The 16,606-nt window shown below is 47.3% G+C and overlaps 4 protein-coding genes across 5 annotated transcripts; 2 read left to right on the forward strand and 2 right to left on the reverse strand.

The window, feature by feature from the left end:
- The first annotated feature begins 694 nt into the window (after positions 1-694).
- On the forward strand, positions 695-1,319 carry LOC120904910 (INO80 complex subunit C). The gene is made up of 2 exons (XM_040315383.1): positions 695-974; positions 1,041-1,319. Exons 1-2 carry the CDS (start codon positions 830-832, stop codon positions 1,235-1,237), a joined length of 342 nt encoding a protein of 113 aa, XP_040171317.1. The 5' UTR covers positions 695-829; the 3' UTR covers positions 1,238-1,319.
- On the reverse strand, positions 1,256-5,882 carry LOC120904907 (putative ankyrin repeat protein RF_0381). Of its 2 annotated transcripts, none has more exons than XM_040315378.1 (6): positions 5,470-5,882; positions 3,399-3,675; positions 2,902-3,323; positions 2,334-2,572; positions 2,110-2,262; positions 1,256-2,045 (listed from the first exon to the last, which is right to left on the reverse strand). In XM_040315378.1, exons 2-6 carry the CDS (start codon positions 3,659-3,661, stop codon positions 1,728-1,730), a joined length of 1,395 nt encoding a protein of 464 aa, XP_040171312.1. In that variant the 5' UTR covers positions 3,662-3,675; positions 5,470-5,882; the 3' UTR covers positions 1,256-1,727. The 2 variants fall into 2 exon arrangements, with proteins under 2 accessions (XP_040171312.1, XP_040171311.1); XM_040315377.1 differs by lacking the exon at positions 5,470-5,882 and adding an exon at positions 4,196-4,528.
- Positions 5,883-7,686: 1,804 nt separating this feature from the next.
- Positions 7,687-8,994, reverse strand: LOC120903240 (hsp70-binding protein 1). The gene is made up of 3 exons (XM_040312530.1): positions 8,839-8,994; positions 7,947-8,771; positions 7,687-7,859 (listed from the first exon to the last, which is right to left on the reverse strand). The coding sequence occupies exons 1-3, from the start codon at positions 8,887-8,889 to the stop codon at positions 7,788-7,790; spliced, it is 948 nt and encodes a 315-aa protein (XP_040168464.1). The 5' UTR covers positions 8,890-8,994; the 3' UTR covers positions 7,687-7,787.
- Positions 8,995-9,296: 302 nt separating this feature from the next.
- Positions 9,297-10,057, forward strand: LOC120903241 (DNA-directed RNA polymerase II subunit RPB9). The gene is made up of 3 exons (XM_040312531.1): positions 9,297-9,483; positions 9,565-9,693; positions 9,769-10,057. The coding sequence occupies exons 1-3, from the start codon at positions 9,419-9,421 to the stop codon at positions 9,956-9,958; spliced, it is 384 nt and encodes a 127-aa protein (XP_040168465.1). The 5' UTR covers positions 9,297-9,418; the 3' UTR covers positions 9,959-10,057.
- Positions 10,058-16,606: the final 6,549 nt, after the last annotated feature.

The raw sequence follows: 16,606 nt of genomic DNA on the forward strand, positions 1-16,606 counted from the left end.
GAGAGCACATTCTCCCTGTGGTAGCGCTCCATCCGCCATTCATTAATTATCAGCCCAAAACAACGGACTTCGGATCCGATCTTGGGCCGGACCCCCACCGTATGTTTCTACCTTCCCCTCGCCTGAAAATTTCATTCTCTTTGTCTGTCGGGTAAGCTTTAACCGCCGACAGCGAGATTCAAATTCAAATTTAAATGACTTTCTTTGACGAGAAATTTTCGGAATCCACGCAACTGACATTTTCTACTTATTATGAACATTAAATTTTAACGGATAAAAAGTGCCAGGCAAACAAACGTGCATCAGCGCGTTAAGTAACAAATGTGGTTAACAATCCTTGATATAGCATCCCAAGTGCCACAGATTAAGCTTAAACGACTGAAAAATCAAATATCTGTGATTTTCGGTAGGATAAATGGAAAATCGGTAGTTTTAGGGCGGTCATCTGTGAATCGGTAGGCATATAAAAAATCGGTAGGAATACAGATAAATCGGTATTTCTGGTCACTCTGGTGACAGACGTTTCGTGCGAAATTTGACATTTCTCTTCGGGTACGTTGCGTGAGGATAAAAACAATTTTTCTTTTTTTTTTGTTGGAAATGTAATTTATCCTTTTATCGCAAATAATTTCATTCCATCAGTAATAAAGAAAGTGCAAAGCTTGTTTAAAAAATATTTCAAACTCACATTATTTTTATTTCATTTTTATTTCAATATGCAACGATCCAACCTCTTTAACACTGACACTTGCTTTGTTTACATTCCTCATTCGAGGAAAAACAATAACCAGAAGCGGCTTTTTGCGGAAAATTCCCCCCAGCATTTACAATGGAAGTGGAAACAACAAAACCCTGCTTCAAAAGCAAAGATCTCTCCGAGGTGAATCCCATGGGAAAGAAGCGACAGTGGAAATCGTTGAAGCAAATTTTGGCCCACGAGAAAACCCTGCCGTGGAAGGAGTCGGACATTACTTGTGAGTGAGAAAATCAGCTCATTTCCACCAATTTCGTGTTTGTGATATTCTTTCTCGTATTTTTAGATTCATCAGTAAACGCTCCACCTTCGCTAAAGCCGGCGAAAAAGTATTCCGACATTTCCGGCCTGATTGCACCGTACACGGATCCACACTCGAAGCTGCGGTACCACAACGTAGAGGAGTACCAAACCATCCGCACCTTTCCGATGGACCTTACCGCCGGCTACTTGGCGCTGCGTGGTGCTACGAGTATTGTGTAATAGCGCTAGCGAACAGTCTTTATTAAGTATTAAATCTTCCTTTATTTTCGAAGATCCAAATTCGACAATCTTACAAACCTAACAGTCACCGATCATGATCCTTATTCACTTAAGCTTAAACCGGGAACAGACGTGTAAAAGTAGAGAAAATCGGTCCACTCCCAATATCACAACCGGGTTTCACAAAATGTATCACTCTTAAATCAGAGCGCTCGGGCGTAGCACAAGCTCTCCACCACCGTACACAGAACGCGGAAAATGGAAAGCACCGTCCTATTTTTTCTCGATTCCTTTTCCCGTTGTCTGGGACCCATGGAACAGTCGCTTACATCGCTACAAACTAGTCTATCATATACACGTGTAGGGTGGGGAAGGAAAGTAGCGGACAATTATCCATCCATTCACCCAGTAGCATAGTCTTATCAGGTCCATCAGGGGGTTTTTAGAAGAAAACGGCAGTTGGTCACACCAGCTCTCCCCAAAAACGTCCCTACAGACTATGTTCGTACAGCAGATAGCTCTTCAGCTCGCTCGGTATGAACAGGGGCGGCACAAACTCGCCCAGATTCCGCCCGAACAGCCGGCGGTAGTGGGCACGGATCTGGGACTTGAGCTTCCGTGGGACTGAGGCACGCTCCACCAGGAGATCGCGCTGCTCGTCGGTGAGCTGCTGGTTGCGGCGGATCATGCACGGGTCGAACTCTTCCGCTGCGTCCAGTATGATGCGGAAGGCGGCCGATTCGTGGTGCAGGTTGGAAAGGCAGTTAAGCAAACCGTCCGGATCGCGGTACTGGGTCTTCAGAATTACCTGCACGAGGAGGATAAGGCATTAGGGAAGAGAACAGGAGAACCTGAGCCTTGTCTTCACTTACCCTTGCACCGTATCGTAGCAGCAAATGCAGTTCTTGCGGCGTCACGTGCTCATTGCTGGCAAGCAGCTCGGCCAACGGTGGGCGCAGTATCGCATTGGTGGCCACATCTCCGACGACGCGAATGTTGGGATCGGCACCGTAAAACAAGAGCATCTGGTGAGTAGAAACAAAACAGAACATTATTACCTTTAAATCTAACCTTTTGAACCACCATTTTAGCGCACCTTCATGATCTCTACTCTGTTGGGAATATTGTCGGCGCAGGCCACATGCAGCGGAGACCCAATCACCGGGCTGCTACGGTTCACATTCGCACCATGCTCGAGCAGTATTCTCACCAGCACCGGATCACCCCGCAGGACGGCCAGATCGAGCGGGCTTGGCCGGTCCGGCTCGGGCAGCGGGGCTGGAATGTCCACCCGGGCGCCCTGTTTCAGCAGCATCGTGACGAGTGATGCATTACCTGGAAAAGTAACGATTATTGAACAGAATAAAACATCATTAGAAACGCGACGATTGTGGAGGAATTGAAGCAAGAAGATCGTCCTGTGTCCATGAGCCAAAAAGGAGGTAAAGCGAATGACCGAAAAAAAAAGGAAAAATGGACCAAAAAGCAGATTTCGATCTTGAGTAGTAAGTCCGTCAATCGGTTCCAATGAAAGATAGAAAGACATACCACCGAAAAGATCTAATCCTAGCCATCCCCAAAAGACGCAAGTTAAGCCAACGCATTCGAAAGAAAAGAACCATCATTAACAAACCATCTTCGAGCAGAAAATGCCTCAAACCTACCTGATAGAACGGCATAATGCAGCACGGTTCTGTAATCATTCCTAGCATCAGTCATCGCATTCACGTCCGCACCGTAGTGCAGCAGCAGCAGCACCGAATCAATGTTACCATTCGTCCGGACCGCGCGCATCAGTGGCGTAATGCCCGACCGGTCGCGGGCCTCCGTACTGGCGCCGTACGTAAGCAGCAGCTCCAGGCTTTCCACATCGGTGGCGAGATTGATTTCCGAGCCGAAAAAGTACCGCTTGTTCGGATCGGCACCACGGTCGAGCAGCAGCCGGGCCACCTCGTAGTGTTTGTTGCGCAGCGCCAGCCGCAGCGGTTCGTCGCAGAGCGTGGTGCGCGGGTACGGATCGTTGGTGGGCTCGCGGTAGTCGACCTTGCAGCCGGCATCCAGCAGCGTTTTGGCGAGCTGTAAGTAACTGTGTGATAGTAAAACAGGATTTAAATTAATATAGCTTTATTACTTTTTTTAGGATTATTAAATGGTCCCTTACCCATGCTCTGCCGCCAGATGGAGCGCACTGTAGCCGACCTCGTCGATCGCGTTTATGTCGGCACCACGCACGATCAGCAGATTGACCGCTGCCTCGTTGTTCTGCCAGACGGCGTAGTGTAGCGGCCGCAGACCTTGCGTCACCTGCTCGTTGACCTTCGCACCGCAGGCGAGCAATATGCGCAGCTCGTCCATGGACACCATCCGGATGATGGCGTCGGCCAGGGCCCGCTGTAGCGGGTTAGCGGCACACTCCGCCGGCATCGCGATAATGCGTCCTAATAATCCCGAATGGGAGGAAATTAATTCAACAATTTAGTAAGTTTGCTTGAGCGCACTGCGAATGTTATGAACATTTTCATTTTAAAACTAAAATCCGCTTTTTTCCTTTTGTTTATTGTTTTCACAGTACCGGCATGATCGTTTCGCATACGCCGCTCGCTTGGTATAAAAAAAACCCCTTGCTCTCGTTCGCTCGTATGACGTGTGAAGAGGATTTTCGTAATTTACAAAAATAAACCATCCTCTCTCCCCTTTCGTTGCCATCACCCAGCACAGCTGACCGCTGATCGTCAAAAGGGCGCACTGTTCACCTTTTACCTCATCGCACAGACACACACACACAGTAACACACTCACGCACACGATCGTGACAATAATTTGCCACAGATCGTTTAAGCCGGATACGGGTTAATTTCGTAATCGACCGACGGAACGGCCCCCCTACTTTTCAACCCGATCCCAGCAATCCAGCGCAGAGAGAGGGGCCAGACATCACGATCAACCCGGAAATGCTTACCTCGCCCGTTCATCGTGTGGAAGGGTGTCCTGGGGGAGTTGAGCTAGCGCCAACAGAAAGATCGAAGATTGGGAAAAATAGAACAAACTGTGTTTGTAGCAGCAGCAGCAGCCCTGGGAAGCGGAGGGCGCTTGAGGGAGAACAGCACGTGCACGGTTGTACTTAATTAGCCAAAACGGCCGGCTGCCGTTGTATTGGAAACAAAGAAGCACTGGGTGATTGATGGGAGTTGAGGAGAATTGCGCGTTAGGACGAATTAAAGTGATGTGGCCAAGCGAATTGACGAATTTGCCTTCCGTTCTTGCACCGCACGCAAACGGAACTGAATGCTGCGTTCAAAACGGTAATAGAAAGTGAGTCGTGTGTGTGTGCAAAAAGAGGAAAATGAGATCCCGAAGAGAGCAGACGCGAGTTTTCCTTCGCTTGAGCGGCACTCACGAGTGGCACGGTTAGTAAGCACTCAGCGCTATTCTCTCTCATTGGCGATCGTTTACATGCACACGCAAATAAGGAAGAGGAGAAAAGACTACGTGGGCAAACCTAAACAAACCGAGCACAGCCCGTTTGTCGGAGGGTGGAGAAAAAATTTGGAAAAGCACAAGCATCAGCTGTTTAAAAAAAAAAACCCCGGCACGATCGGTACACCGACGAAGAAAACTGTGATGCACGCTGCAACGCTGGTGCAATGTGCATAATATTTCACGTTGTTGTATAAACAGTGCCACTTTGCTCATTGTTTGTGCGCTTTTTTTCCCCTCCCCCAGCATTGAAGAAGATCGATTGTCACCCGTGATGGGATAACGAGAGCATCTGGCTGAGGGACACTAATCCGCATGTCCTTTGTACTGGCACCATTCGTGTAAGCGCGGTACACCATCTCGAAGTATCCAAAAGCAGTTTGCTCCAAAAACGAGTCCGTCCGTCCCCACCCCTATAGAGATGCGAAATTGCGCATCGGTTGAGCCGGTTACCCTCATTTACGCTTGCATGAGCTGGCTGGCGGCGCGCGACGGATCATTCTCGGCAGTTCCTTTCCTGGTTTGGAATTTGGAGCTCACTGCATGCGTCTCGTGCACACCAGCGCACGCGGCAAGTTCAATGGCATTAGTCAAAAATAGCATAAAAAGACATGCCGCCCGTCTGGTAGGATCGGGTAGTCCGACCGACTGTCAATCAATCAAGAGGGCAGGAGGCCAGGAAGCAAGCTGATGGAGCTGATGAAGCAGTCGCGGATGAAGATCACTTTGCTGAAGATTGAACTATAAAACACTTACTTTTGTAACGTTTGTTTGGTAGAGTTCAAATTCAAATTGTTTTCGGTTGCTGTTTGCGTTGTCACCAAGCTTCACTTCCGCGCCTGCGGACCGAATTCTTGCCTCAATGTTCGCAGCAATACGTTCACTTGAAAGTTACTGGAGGTACACTGTTTCCGAAATGTTTCTCGAGCCACTAAGGGGTTCACCACACTGCCCTACACTCTTCGAACAGGTATGTGAACTTCTTCTAGCACTTTTGCTTTCACTGCTTCCAAAAGAAATCCTTCCCCTTCTTGCTTTTACAGCCGCAGGAAGGATCCAATTCTAGTGTTTTGTATTGTATGAGCTTCTGTGCCCTTCCTGCTTGGAAGTCGATCGTCGACTGAAGATCGCGTACGGGCTAGCCTGCCTGGTATATGTCGTCTCAGCGGGAAATCCCTTCCTGTCTACCATAAAGAGCGTACACACTGAAGGCGTAATTAATAAGCAAACAAAAACAACGCGGTTATAATTCTGTGTGAGTCTGTGTGTGTGTGTGTGTGTGTGTGTGTGTGTGTGTGTGTGTGTGTGTGTGTGTCTTGTGGTGATCTTTCTCGCTCTCACTCTCTTTGCAGCATCTTCCGGAAAAGCGCAACACACGCTTACCATTTCGCGCACCGCAACAGCTGTGTGTGCGTAGTTGTGCATTGGCGCGTGATTCGAGTGCCAAATTGGCGTTGGGTTTTGCACCCGTATAAAGGAAAACGCGGTTTGGCGTGGTGTTGGTGATGTTTGAACGCGGTTTTCCATTGTTGTCTGTTCCGTCGCCTTGCGGCAAGCGGCAACAAAACAATGTCGCATCAAGCGTGAGAGAACGGTGGTATAGCAGCACCACAGTACATTGTACCCGTTGGCTGTGAAGGTCCCACAGAAACATGCATTTTAACAAATGTGATTACTACCATTATCACTAAGGGAGGGAACAAATGGGAGCACGAAGGTTAACGTGTGGAACAAGGCGCGACTCACGTTGACTCAGATGGGGATGAGATACGTTATTAAGTATTTTAAATTATATTCTTTAAATGAAATTAATTTCTACAATATCGGCTCTGCTCGTACAAAAACCAACGCTCACACGGTGCATCGTAATAGGTAATTCAGAGGAAATTGAACACGCTGTAAACAGGCCAAACACAGCGTCATTACTACTGCGTAACTGTTCCACTTCTGCAGATTGGTCTCAGTAGAGCGTTTGACCGATAAATCACCACTTCTAGAAACGGATCGCGCACCCATGCAGCGCGTGTGATTGTTGCGGTTTAATTAAAAACTATAGCATCACCACCAAAAGGCGGTACGATAAAGGATGCGCACGTGTCATGCTGGTCGAGGGAAAAAAAGGTTCATGGAGACGCCCAGTACTTCACGTGAACTTGAACTGTTGCATGTGAGTTCTAATCCGTTGAACTGACCGCTCACCATAAAGACGGTCCATTTATCGAAACAAGAGCTTCCCTTTATACAAAAAAGTGTGGCCTTGAACTCTTGTGCTGGATAGTATCGATGCTTGTATGACACGCCGACGACTTCCGAAACAATGCGCCACCGCTACCGCATGGGTACCTTCACCCGTCAGTCGAGCCGCCGGGGGCTGGCCAATACCCTTCCTGTTTCGCGAGGATGGCACACACAAAGGTAACCCTTTCCCCTCCCCCGATAGATCATCCGCTTGTAAGCGTTATTTTTGTTTTGCTTTGCGTCGTGTGTTTTTTCTTCTCGATACAGCGCAACACACGTGACGCGACGGAGAACGCGCAAAACAAACAAAACGCACCAGCGAATAAGAACGGCGCGCGAATAAGTTTACACACACACACGTACACGTACGTGTGTACACACCGGAAAGCCGGAACGCAAAAAGTAAGTTGCAAAAAAAACAACAAATCCCGCTCACAAACGCAAAAGCCTAGATACACTTTGGCTCGAGGGTGATTCGATGGCGAAAACATGTTTTCTGCTCACTTTTGGCGTGTGCGCCTTCCCCGATACGTGGTGCAATATTGCGCACCTTTGCGCGTTTGTTTGTTACCCATATTTCCCGTTGGGCAAAGTAGGCCGGGCTTGTCTGTCGAAAGCGTGGAACGGGAAACGCTTCCGGGGTGGTGCGCGTCGGAAAATATGTGTGCGCGGCTTTTGCTGCAGGTAATGGATTTTGGACGTTTTTGGGGCTGACAGGAACATTTAAGCAACGGATTTAATTGCGCCAAGTTATGATACTCAGACTGATTTATTATGAAACTTTATCGAGAGAAGATGAGTTGTACATTAGATTCACTAGAATACGCACACCGTTTCTACCGGTCAGTGCCATCCTGCTCTGCGGCGTAACACCGTTTTAGCAGCGTGTTGGCATATTCGAGTTGTTCCTAAAAATAGAAAACAGAAAACGCATTATTATTATGTTTTTGGGGGCAAAACTCTATTTATAAACTCCTGCCTTCGATCTTCCTTACCTGACATTCCTCTTTGCCACCGTTCAGCTTAATGATCGTCTCCAGCTTCTGCTTCATGTTGCCCTCCCGGCACCTCCGGACGCCCTCCGCACACTCCGTCAGCACGTTCAGCGTGGACAGGGCCGTTTCTAGCTTTGCATCATAGTCCCGCGATGGTTTCACTGCCGCCATCACCCGCTCTACCGCGTTCAGCTTGATGAACTCGTCCCGAACGGCGGCAAACTCCGTGCACAGGTTCGCCATCAGGAAGGACGCTTTGATGCGCAGCTTCTCGTTGTCCGTCTGTATGCAGCCCAGTATGCATTCGAGCCCACCGATATCGATGAAAGCCGCCAGGCAGGGTTCGTGGTGCCGCACCATACACGAGATCGCGTGCATGGCCTGCTGTGCAACGGTGGGTTCGTCCGAAAGCAGCTCCGTCAGCTTCGCCAGTATGTTCTGCTCGAGCAGGTGCTGCTGGCAGAAGGGATTGTTTTGGGCCAGCTCCCCAACAAGCTGTAACGTGCCGCTGCGCACCTCCGCGCTGGGTGATTCCAGTCCCGGCTTTATGATGACGAACCCTCCCACCTTGTAGAAATCGTTCGCTGTGTCGATGTCCTGCACGTAGTCAATCACGGTGTCGATTGCTTCGGCCTTTGCATCGTCGTTGGAGTCACTGTCGAGCAGAACCTTCATCGCTTTCTCGAGCTGCTGCACAACGTCGACGGTGAGGGACTTGAGGGCTTCCTCCAGAAACCGGCGCCGCTCTTCGTCCATCGGCTGCAGGTGGGCGGGATGTGGTGCGTCTTCACTTTTCGTCGCTTCCATAGCGAACTTTAGCAAGCCCTGTGGAAGGAGGTTTTTGTGTGTTAAACTGTGCTTGCAATGGTTGTGGAAAATGTTCATCACATACCTGCATATTGCGGGGCTGTCTCGGTTGGTCGGGATTATCTCCACTAGCCATTTTAACACTTTATTTCGCAGGCTTTTCTTCGCAACTCTTTGAACTGTTTAGCAAATACGCAAAAACGCACGAGTTGTTGTTTTCCCGAAGTTTTTTTGGTCTCGAAACGGTTTCGACGGTAGCTGTCACAACATTCGAGACAATTCGAGAATATGCCGTGAAATGTTGCAACATGCTGAAATAATTCATTTCAGTTTGAATTTAATTACTTTTGTCTTATTTACTGGAACTAAAACGTAAATTGTAGTTGCTTTTATTCTAATACTATTCAATTGGAATGTTTTTTAAATTGTGTGAGTTTGGTGTAGCATTTTTTTTCGGAATTTTCATGAAAAATGCATCTTGTTGTCGGACATACATCAACTGTCGGATGGTTGAAATCCGACACCATCCGAGCTGTCAGTTTTGACAACGTTCTAGAAACACAAACAAAACACCGGAAAATAGACGCGAAACGCAGTACGTGCTGGGATAGTGCCGTTTTTCGTGAAATAATCCGTTTTATTTAGCTTAAACCCCAAACACAACAATGGCATACGACGCAGCACACGATGATGGACCAGGATTCGTCGGAATTCGGTTCTGCCAGGAATGGTAAGCATCATAAACGGCGAACTTTCATCCACACCAAGCACCATGCTCACGCACCGGTTCACGATGTTTACCTCGTTCCAGCAACAACATGCTGTACCCGAAGGAGGACAAGGAAAACAAAATTCTGCTCTACGCCTGCCGTAACTGTGATTACAAGCAGGAGGCGGACTCGAACTGTATCTACGTGAACAAAATTATGCACGAAATCGAGTAAGTTAGATGAGTGGGGTAGTGTTGTCTATGGGCCTTTCTTCACGTGCCACTCCTGTCTGCCTTCTCTTTCAGCGAGCTAACGCACATTGTACCGGACGTGATATCGGATCCCACGCTGCCACGCACGGAGGAACACGCCTGCCCGAAGTGCTCCCACCGTGAGGCCGTCTTCTTCCAGGCCCAGACACGCCGTGCTGAGGAGGAAATGAGACTGTACTACGTGTGTACCAACTCATCCTGCTGCCATCGGTGGACGGAATGAATCGTATGGATGTTCCGTAATGGCAAGTTGCTCGTACAGGTATTACTGATGGAATAAATATAATGTCTGTATAAATATAATATAATATAATTTAATCTAGCTCGGTAGAGATAGTGATGAAAATACGTTACCTCCGAACAGTAGCAGTAGCAGCTTTGTGTACGCTAATTAAACATGCCTTAATCACCTTATCTCCGCCCATCGGTACAATCGTGGGCACAAGCATCTGCTCCCACGAACTAGAAAAGAGAAAGGCACAACACCTAACTGCTCCTTATCTTGGAGACAGTCATCATGGTGCAGGGCTTTAAAGATTAAAGAATTCGTTCATGGGATGGAATGGGAGAAAATGGAACCTGTATGATAGTGCCCACACAATCCAGACACAGGCAGTGTGAAAAGTGCGAAAGGTACACACATTTACATTTGCATAAAGTCGTACGAGGTGAGTATGGGCGGACAGATACACGACGGGATCCAGTTTTGTTCGGATGCTCTTGTCGATTGAAAGGCGTTCGTGTAACTAACGATAACTGTAAATGGTCCATTTTCACCCACTCTTCTACTCACCCAACTTACCAGCAATTGTTTTTTCTCCATACGCAAATGCATTGAGAGAAAACGAGATTGAAAAACACATTTAGATGTTTAGATTACTTTTATTGAATATTGTGATTCATACAATTGCCTCCAACCATGGTGCAAACAGAATAGTGTAGAAAAGGACACAGCAAAGTCCGCTGACGGTCGTTTTCCGTATGGTTATTGATCACGCAAACGCAGTTACAGCCACACACCACGAGACCTTTTTAAATGGTGCACCGCGTGTGCATAATAATTTTCACATAATGGCCGTCCAAACGGTCCGTACGCATATGCGTGTATGTGTGTGTGTGTGGTTCACTTTGTCACACCGATTAACGTTAAAGGGGTCCAAAGGGACATGGTCCGAAGGGCTCATAATTATTGTGCGCAATTAAATATGCAAGGAAAGGCCGTCAACGGCAAAAGAGTAAGCATGGTTAGTGACAGCAAACGAGCAATCAATACTCTAAACCACCTTCGATATTGATAAGACAATAATACATGCCGCACGATCGTTTCCAACTGGCGCCTAATGTACCACGATCGCGTCCCACTTCCCGCGATACAACCCCGCTCGCTACACGCAGCCCAATCAAACCGTTTAATTACATTATTTATATCACTTTTATTCATCGTCTTTTCTTTCATTCTTTCTTTCCGCTCTGGGGTGTCATGGGTCCAGTCATTTATTGCCCCCTTCCTTCTCCCCTTGTTTGCGAAATAAAAGAGTGACACCATGGCACACCCCCTGGCACACAGAGGGAATGAGTTTAATGAACTTAACTGCGAGCTCACACAAAACATTTGAAAAGTCCATTCGGTTCGGTTTGTTTTGGGCATATAAACTCACCCGGCGTACCGTTCGGGGTGGTCGGATGGTGTGGCCGTTGTACGTTCTTATTTTGCTCCCTTTTTGGTCAGGAGAAGTGTGTAGTTCTCACCCTGTTGTTTTTTTTAACGCACCAACACGCCTCGCCACACACGCACACACACACCGCTGTTTGTGTTAACTAATTCGCACGCAAACTGCACAGTTTTTGGGTGCAACAATACGGAAAAGACAATGCAAAAATACAGTGTAATGAATAATAGGGGAAAGGCCGAGATCGTGAGGATCGGGAGGGAGAAATAAAAGAAAAAAAGGGAGCGACACAACATACAAAGAATGGTGGAAAAATGAGTTTAAAATTAAATAATTAATAACGATCATTTATTTCCAACGTGTTGCGATCGCTCTTTTTAAGTGCTTTAGAGTCTCTGATCTTTGGGAAAGCCGTACTGGTTTAATAGATGATAGGATAGTAGTAGGTTTCAATAAGGATTAGTTCCAAATTGAAGCTTTCATCAACATCTAGAGAGTATTTTTTTAAAAGCATTTCTTATCTTCATCCACATAAACGGATTATTTGAAGCACTCTTTTGACTGCTTCACCTTTACGACTGCATTTCTATAAATTGATTCGCAATTAACGCACGTTTCTACATCACTTCCTTCTTCCTATCAACCTCCACCACCCACACACATCATGCCCCCGGGACCAACGCCCCCTTTGCACGTGCGATCATAAACCAATCCAACGGTGCATTGGCTTCTTTCCTTACCAATTCCTCCTGGCCCGCGTAAGGCTGTGCAACAAGCGGCGACCGTTGCGGTTTTTTGTCGTTTCTTGCCCCAATCCTCCTCACGGCTCCCTTCCTTTTTGGGATTAGGAAAGCGGAACATGTTTTGCAGAAAACCCGTTCCTACACCAAACGCACAAACCCTGCGGACGCGAGCGGCTGCCGCCAGCCAAAGTGAATGTTCTAAACTAACTGTGCTCGTAAAAAGAAACCCCGGGAAAAGCCAGCATAAAAAGTCGAACAGCAGCACCCGATTGTGTGCAACCTTTTATTACTTGTTCGATAAATCCGCTTAGTGGCAGAGTAATTTAAGTTTTGCCATTCCTTCGCTCGATGGAGAGCTGCTGAAGAGCTGCCTGGATGTTATTATTATTATTATTATTTTGTTCTGCTTCTAAACTCACGCTTTACGAGCGGTCGTTTAATTTGATTGCCGGACCCGTTCACCAATTCCTATCGATGGGATAGGATACTTTGCCATGTAATCCCGGATGGATGTCGCATTTGTCTATCCGAATGATTTAAAAGCCACTGGTAGTGGTCTTCCCATCCCATCTCATCCTATCCCAGGTTTCGAGGACAATCACCTTCAGCAGCATCCGTGTGGGAAAATGTTGTTATGCACATGCCGCATTTGGGGATGGAAGGAGGTGGGGGAGTCGTCGTGTCCTTCGGATGATCGATGCAAAATCTCATTGTGAAACGGTCATTGGCTTGCGCGGTAAGGCTCGGTACGCATACGCACCGATGCGGAAGCGTGCTGGGCTTGTTCGTACCAAAGGGCTGTCGTTCCACGTAGGCAGCCTCCACACGACGACGACGACGTACGGCCCAGTAGGGGTGTCCTTTTGATCTTTCCCGTTCGTTAGAGGATCATCAACGAGTGGTCCTCGCCGTGTTTGTCCCCCTTTCGCTCACACTGTTAGTAGGCTGGGTGCTTTTCTTCTCTTTTGCTCGTTTTTTTTTTCACTGCATCCTTTGGAATCTTCAGCACGGGATGGACAGGGTTTTCCATCATTTTTGCATCACTATCTGTGTTTTTTTTTGCAATGTTAAGGTTGTTTAGTAAATATTTTTAAGCATATTCAGTAGCATTGCAATTTATTCATATTTTTTAAAATTAAAAATACATAGTTTTTGTATTCTTTAATACATTCTCTCCTAATCCATGGACCCATCCATTAATATCCCCACTTTAAAACGTCAAAAAATCACAAGCAAACGCTGTATAAAGAGGAAGAAGAGAGCCCTGTATCAGCCCTTTCATTCCTTTTTCGACGGCTGAAAGGTATAATCCTCCACCGGCGCTCCACGATCGTCCGCAAAATCGATGGGGGGCCACAAATCATGCACAGACACGTGAAGAAGGAGAGAGAGAAGGTTGGAATTGTTTGGAGCGTGCAGCAGCAGCAGCTATGCACAGTTCCCGCTATGATGCACACACTCTCTTCGGTCGCCGATACAAGCCGGGAGGAACTGAAAGGCGAAAAAAGCACGGATTTCATGGGAAAAAGATGCACCCCACCAACCATCCGATCGACGATGGTGCATTGTGCGCGCGATCGTCGTGGAAGAACGAATAGCGGCGGCGGTGGCAAAAGGATCCGAAAGAATCAAGCAAAATCTCAGGAAGAAAGCAACGAAGAAGCCGCTTCCGTGTGTGCATCCCTGCACACATCCGCGGACGGGACGACGACGACGATGGTGATGATGCGTGTACGGACTTGCACAACACAAAGAAGATCCCTTCCTTGCCACGGTTCTGGCTGGTCCACCGTCCCGTCCAGCATCATCCCAACAAGGTAGGCGCTGAAATGAGAAAGAAAAGGGAGCGAGAGAGAGAGAGATAGAAGCGGGAGAGAATGCAATAAAATCAAGTTGCATAGAACATAAACCGTCTCCGAGAGCATTAATGCGAGAGAGAGAGAGCGAGCGATGCAGAAACAGCGATTTTAATCCCAGCATCCCTGGACCGGCGGGCATGGAAAAGGTCATTCAACTGCTCTTGCCAATGTGTTTGTGTGCAAAAGCGTGTGTAAGGGAGAGAGAGAGAGCGAGAGAGAGGGAGTGAAGGGGAGAAGTTTGCACACAATCCTACCAACACATACACACGGAGACCGAACACCGAACACCACAGGGAAAACTCACGCGTCACGTGTATAAAACGCGCGCACGCACATTGTAACCAACCTCCAGAGCCTCCCCCCTCATGTAGCCCCTTCGTTTCTCCACTTCGTTTGATGCATCTTTATGTGTGTGTGTGTGTGTGAGTTTGCTCCGTTGCATAGAAATGTGCATTCTATCAATCGCGATCTCCCTTTCCCGCTGGTCGCTGTTTTGTCTCTGTTGCGCAAACGACCCCGGCAAAAAGGGGGGGGGGGGGGGGGGGGGTTAGGGTTGGAGGAAACAAGGTTTCAGTTTTATTGGCGAATTTTCAGTGTTTTATGTTTTTTAATGCGAGGGCGCTTCCGATACACAATTCGATCTTCCCCAAATTGATGCTTGTATTGTGCATTCGCTTTGATAGGTGTAAGGATGTTCGTAAAAGAGTTATAAATATGATGTGAAATCCTTTCCAAATTAGTATTCTTTTTTTATGTAAACACATTATTGTCGCTTTTAATAATGGTTCCATGATACACAAATACCCCTTGGCAGGTTTCACCAAACTGTGTTATTACCGTTACCTGCTTTAGACGAAATCGTTCGTAGTGTGGGAGGAGAAACAACAATCATCCTTCCTCTCTCGGCCGAACGGGAAACGATCCTAGTCGCGCGTTGTAGAGGCCAACACACCTACCATACGGCCATAAAACTTGAAGCAATTACCGGATGTTCGAGGTTCAATATAAACCGCAAAGATCTATGACATGACCATAAAAAAACCAATGACTGGCAATATTTGGATATAACAGTTGGAATGGCATTTCCACTCCAATTCTGTACAGACGATCGTGCTCATCTGACCTAACCTGAGTGAAATATTTATAGCTCTCAACGGCACAGCACTTGGCTTTAAACAATATCTTAAAAGGGTTCAATTTGCCGTTGAAAATCGTTCGAAAGTCCCGGAGAAGTTACATCCCAAAGTTACTCTAGCCAAAGATTGCCTCTAAATTAATGGTATGGATGAACCGATCAATCAACAAAAGTACTATGTTATCTTGGTGCTTTTGCAGTTATTACTTGAGAAGACATAACATATTTAAAACTATTGTCGAACGATCAACATTACATTCTAATTCGCAGACCGAGCGATCAAGTTTAACAATTTTTTTTAAACAGCAATTCTTCTCATAAAGCCCTTTTCCCTACCAAGCTCATTAGAAATTCAATTTGTCGGTAACTTTTAGCTCAAGTAGGGTACAACAATGCACTATTTATCCCAACTCGACGCCAGCTAAACAAAAGAACGGCTGCTGCAAAACGGCTGCTGCTCCGTCGTTCACAAAGATACAGAACAATTAGAAGCCGTCTATCGCGAGTCAGCCGTCCCGAGACACATCATTGTTGCAGACACATCTCATCCGGGATCTAGAGGCTCAAAGATGCAAAATATTTGCACTCATCGCACAGCTTCTTGAAAACCGGGGGACCTTGACCCGTGCTTGAGGGAAACCGGTGTGAGCAACACGCACCACAAATGCGGGAATGACTGCAAAGCTGTCCGCAAGGGGGACAGAGATTAGGAATTAGGGGCGAAAGGATATGGGTTAGCGTTTTATTAGATGATCTCAGGATCGGACTTTTCGCCACATACACACACAAGCACACATCGCACAAAACCTCATTACTTACATCCGGTGCATGGTGTGCGGCGTTCCTCTTCACAGTGAAAAGTGGACAGAAAATTTTGAAGCATTTTCCTTCCCTTCGTGCCGATTCGACTCCTTATTTATCATAACCAGTTTTGTGACCCGACCGACCGGCGAAAGAGGGGGTTCCTGAACAGCAATTGCACTCTGCTGTGTGCGGTGGCAGGGCGCAGAATGCATTTAAGAACGGGACACCGGGGAGGACGCTGCTTATTTCGGCGCACTCCTGCGAATGTGTCGGAGAGGGTCTTTATGCCATCTTTGGGATCGTCCGGTTGCAGCCTGCCTGAAACCGGCCACATCTTCCATTTGGCGGTGTGCATAATAATAAATTCGCACACACGTCTAATCCTGCAGCGCAAAAAGGCCGCCGGCGATGATGATGATGATGATGAGTGCACTCATCTTTTTTTTTTGTTAGGTTCGATCATTGTCCTGCATCAGCTGCATTTTAATTATGTGTCTAGCGATTAGAGATCGCTGTCCGGGTGGGAAAAGGGTGCACTTGGAACAAGATTTCGATGCGGGTCGGCTCTCTGGTTCCAGCGTGACCTTTCTAAACACTGGCGCATCTGCGCGCAAGTAAAGATCATCGTTCCCAAGGTTATTGCGCGCGCATGTTTAATGC

The sequence above is a fragment of the Anopheles arabiensis genome, chromosome 3, assembly GCF_016920715.1.
Source record: "Anopheles arabiensis isolate DONGOLA chromosome 3, AaraD3, whole genome shotgun sequence".
NCBI lineage: Eukaryota > Metazoa > Arthropoda > Insecta > Diptera > Culicidae > Anopheles > Anopheles arabiensis.

What these genes read in the sequence shown, in the direction of transcription:
- LOC120903240 (XM_040312530.1), bottom strand. Translation starts at nt 8,889, where the DNA reads ATGGCTAGTGGAGATAATCCCGACCAACCGAGACAGCCCCGCAATATG. An exon ending in GACAGCCCCGCAATATGCAG is followed by an intron (nt 8,772 to 8,838) that starts GTATGTGATGAA and finishes CTCCTTCCACAG; the next exon opens with GGCTTGCTAAAGTTCGCTAT. An exon ending in GTGGCAAAGAGGAATGTCAG is followed by an intron (nt 7,860 to 7,946) that starts GTAAGGAAGATC and finishes TTCTATTTTTAG; the next exon opens with GAACAACTCGAATATGCCAA.
- LOC120904907 (XM_040315377.1), bottom strand. An exon ending in CATCTGGCGGCAGAGCATGG is followed by an intron (nt 3,324 to 3,398) that starts GTAAGGGACCAT and finishes ACTATCACACAG; the next exon opens with TTACTTACAGCTCGCCAAAA. An exon ending in TGCTACGATACGGTGCAAGG is followed by an intron (nt 2,046 to 2,109) that starts GTAAGTGAAGAC and finishes CTCCTCGTGCAG; the next exon opens with GTAATTCTGAAGACCCAGTA.
- LOC120903241 (XM_040312531.1), top strand. Translation starts at nt 9,419, where the DNA reads ATGGCATACGACGCAGCACACGATGATGGACCAGGATTCGTCGGAATT. An exon ending in ATTCGGTTCTGCCAGGAATG is followed by an intron (nt 9,484 to 9,564) that starts GTAAGCATCATA and finishes ACCTCGTTCCAG; the next exon opens with CAACAACATGCTGTACCCGA. An exon ending in AAAATTATGCACGAAATCGA is followed by an intron (nt 9,694 to 9,768) that starts GTAAGTTAGATG and finishes CTTCTCTTTCAG; the next exon opens with CGAGCTAACGCACATTGTAC.
- LOC120904910 (XM_040315383.1), top strand. Translation starts at nt 830, where the DNA reads ATGGAAGTGGAAACAACAAAACCCTGCTTCAAAAGCAAAGATCTCTCC. An exon ending in GAAGGAGTCGGACATTACTT is followed by an intron (nt 975 to 1,040) that starts GTGAGTGAGAAA and finishes TCGTATTTTTAG; the next exon opens with ATTCATCAGTAAACGCTCCA.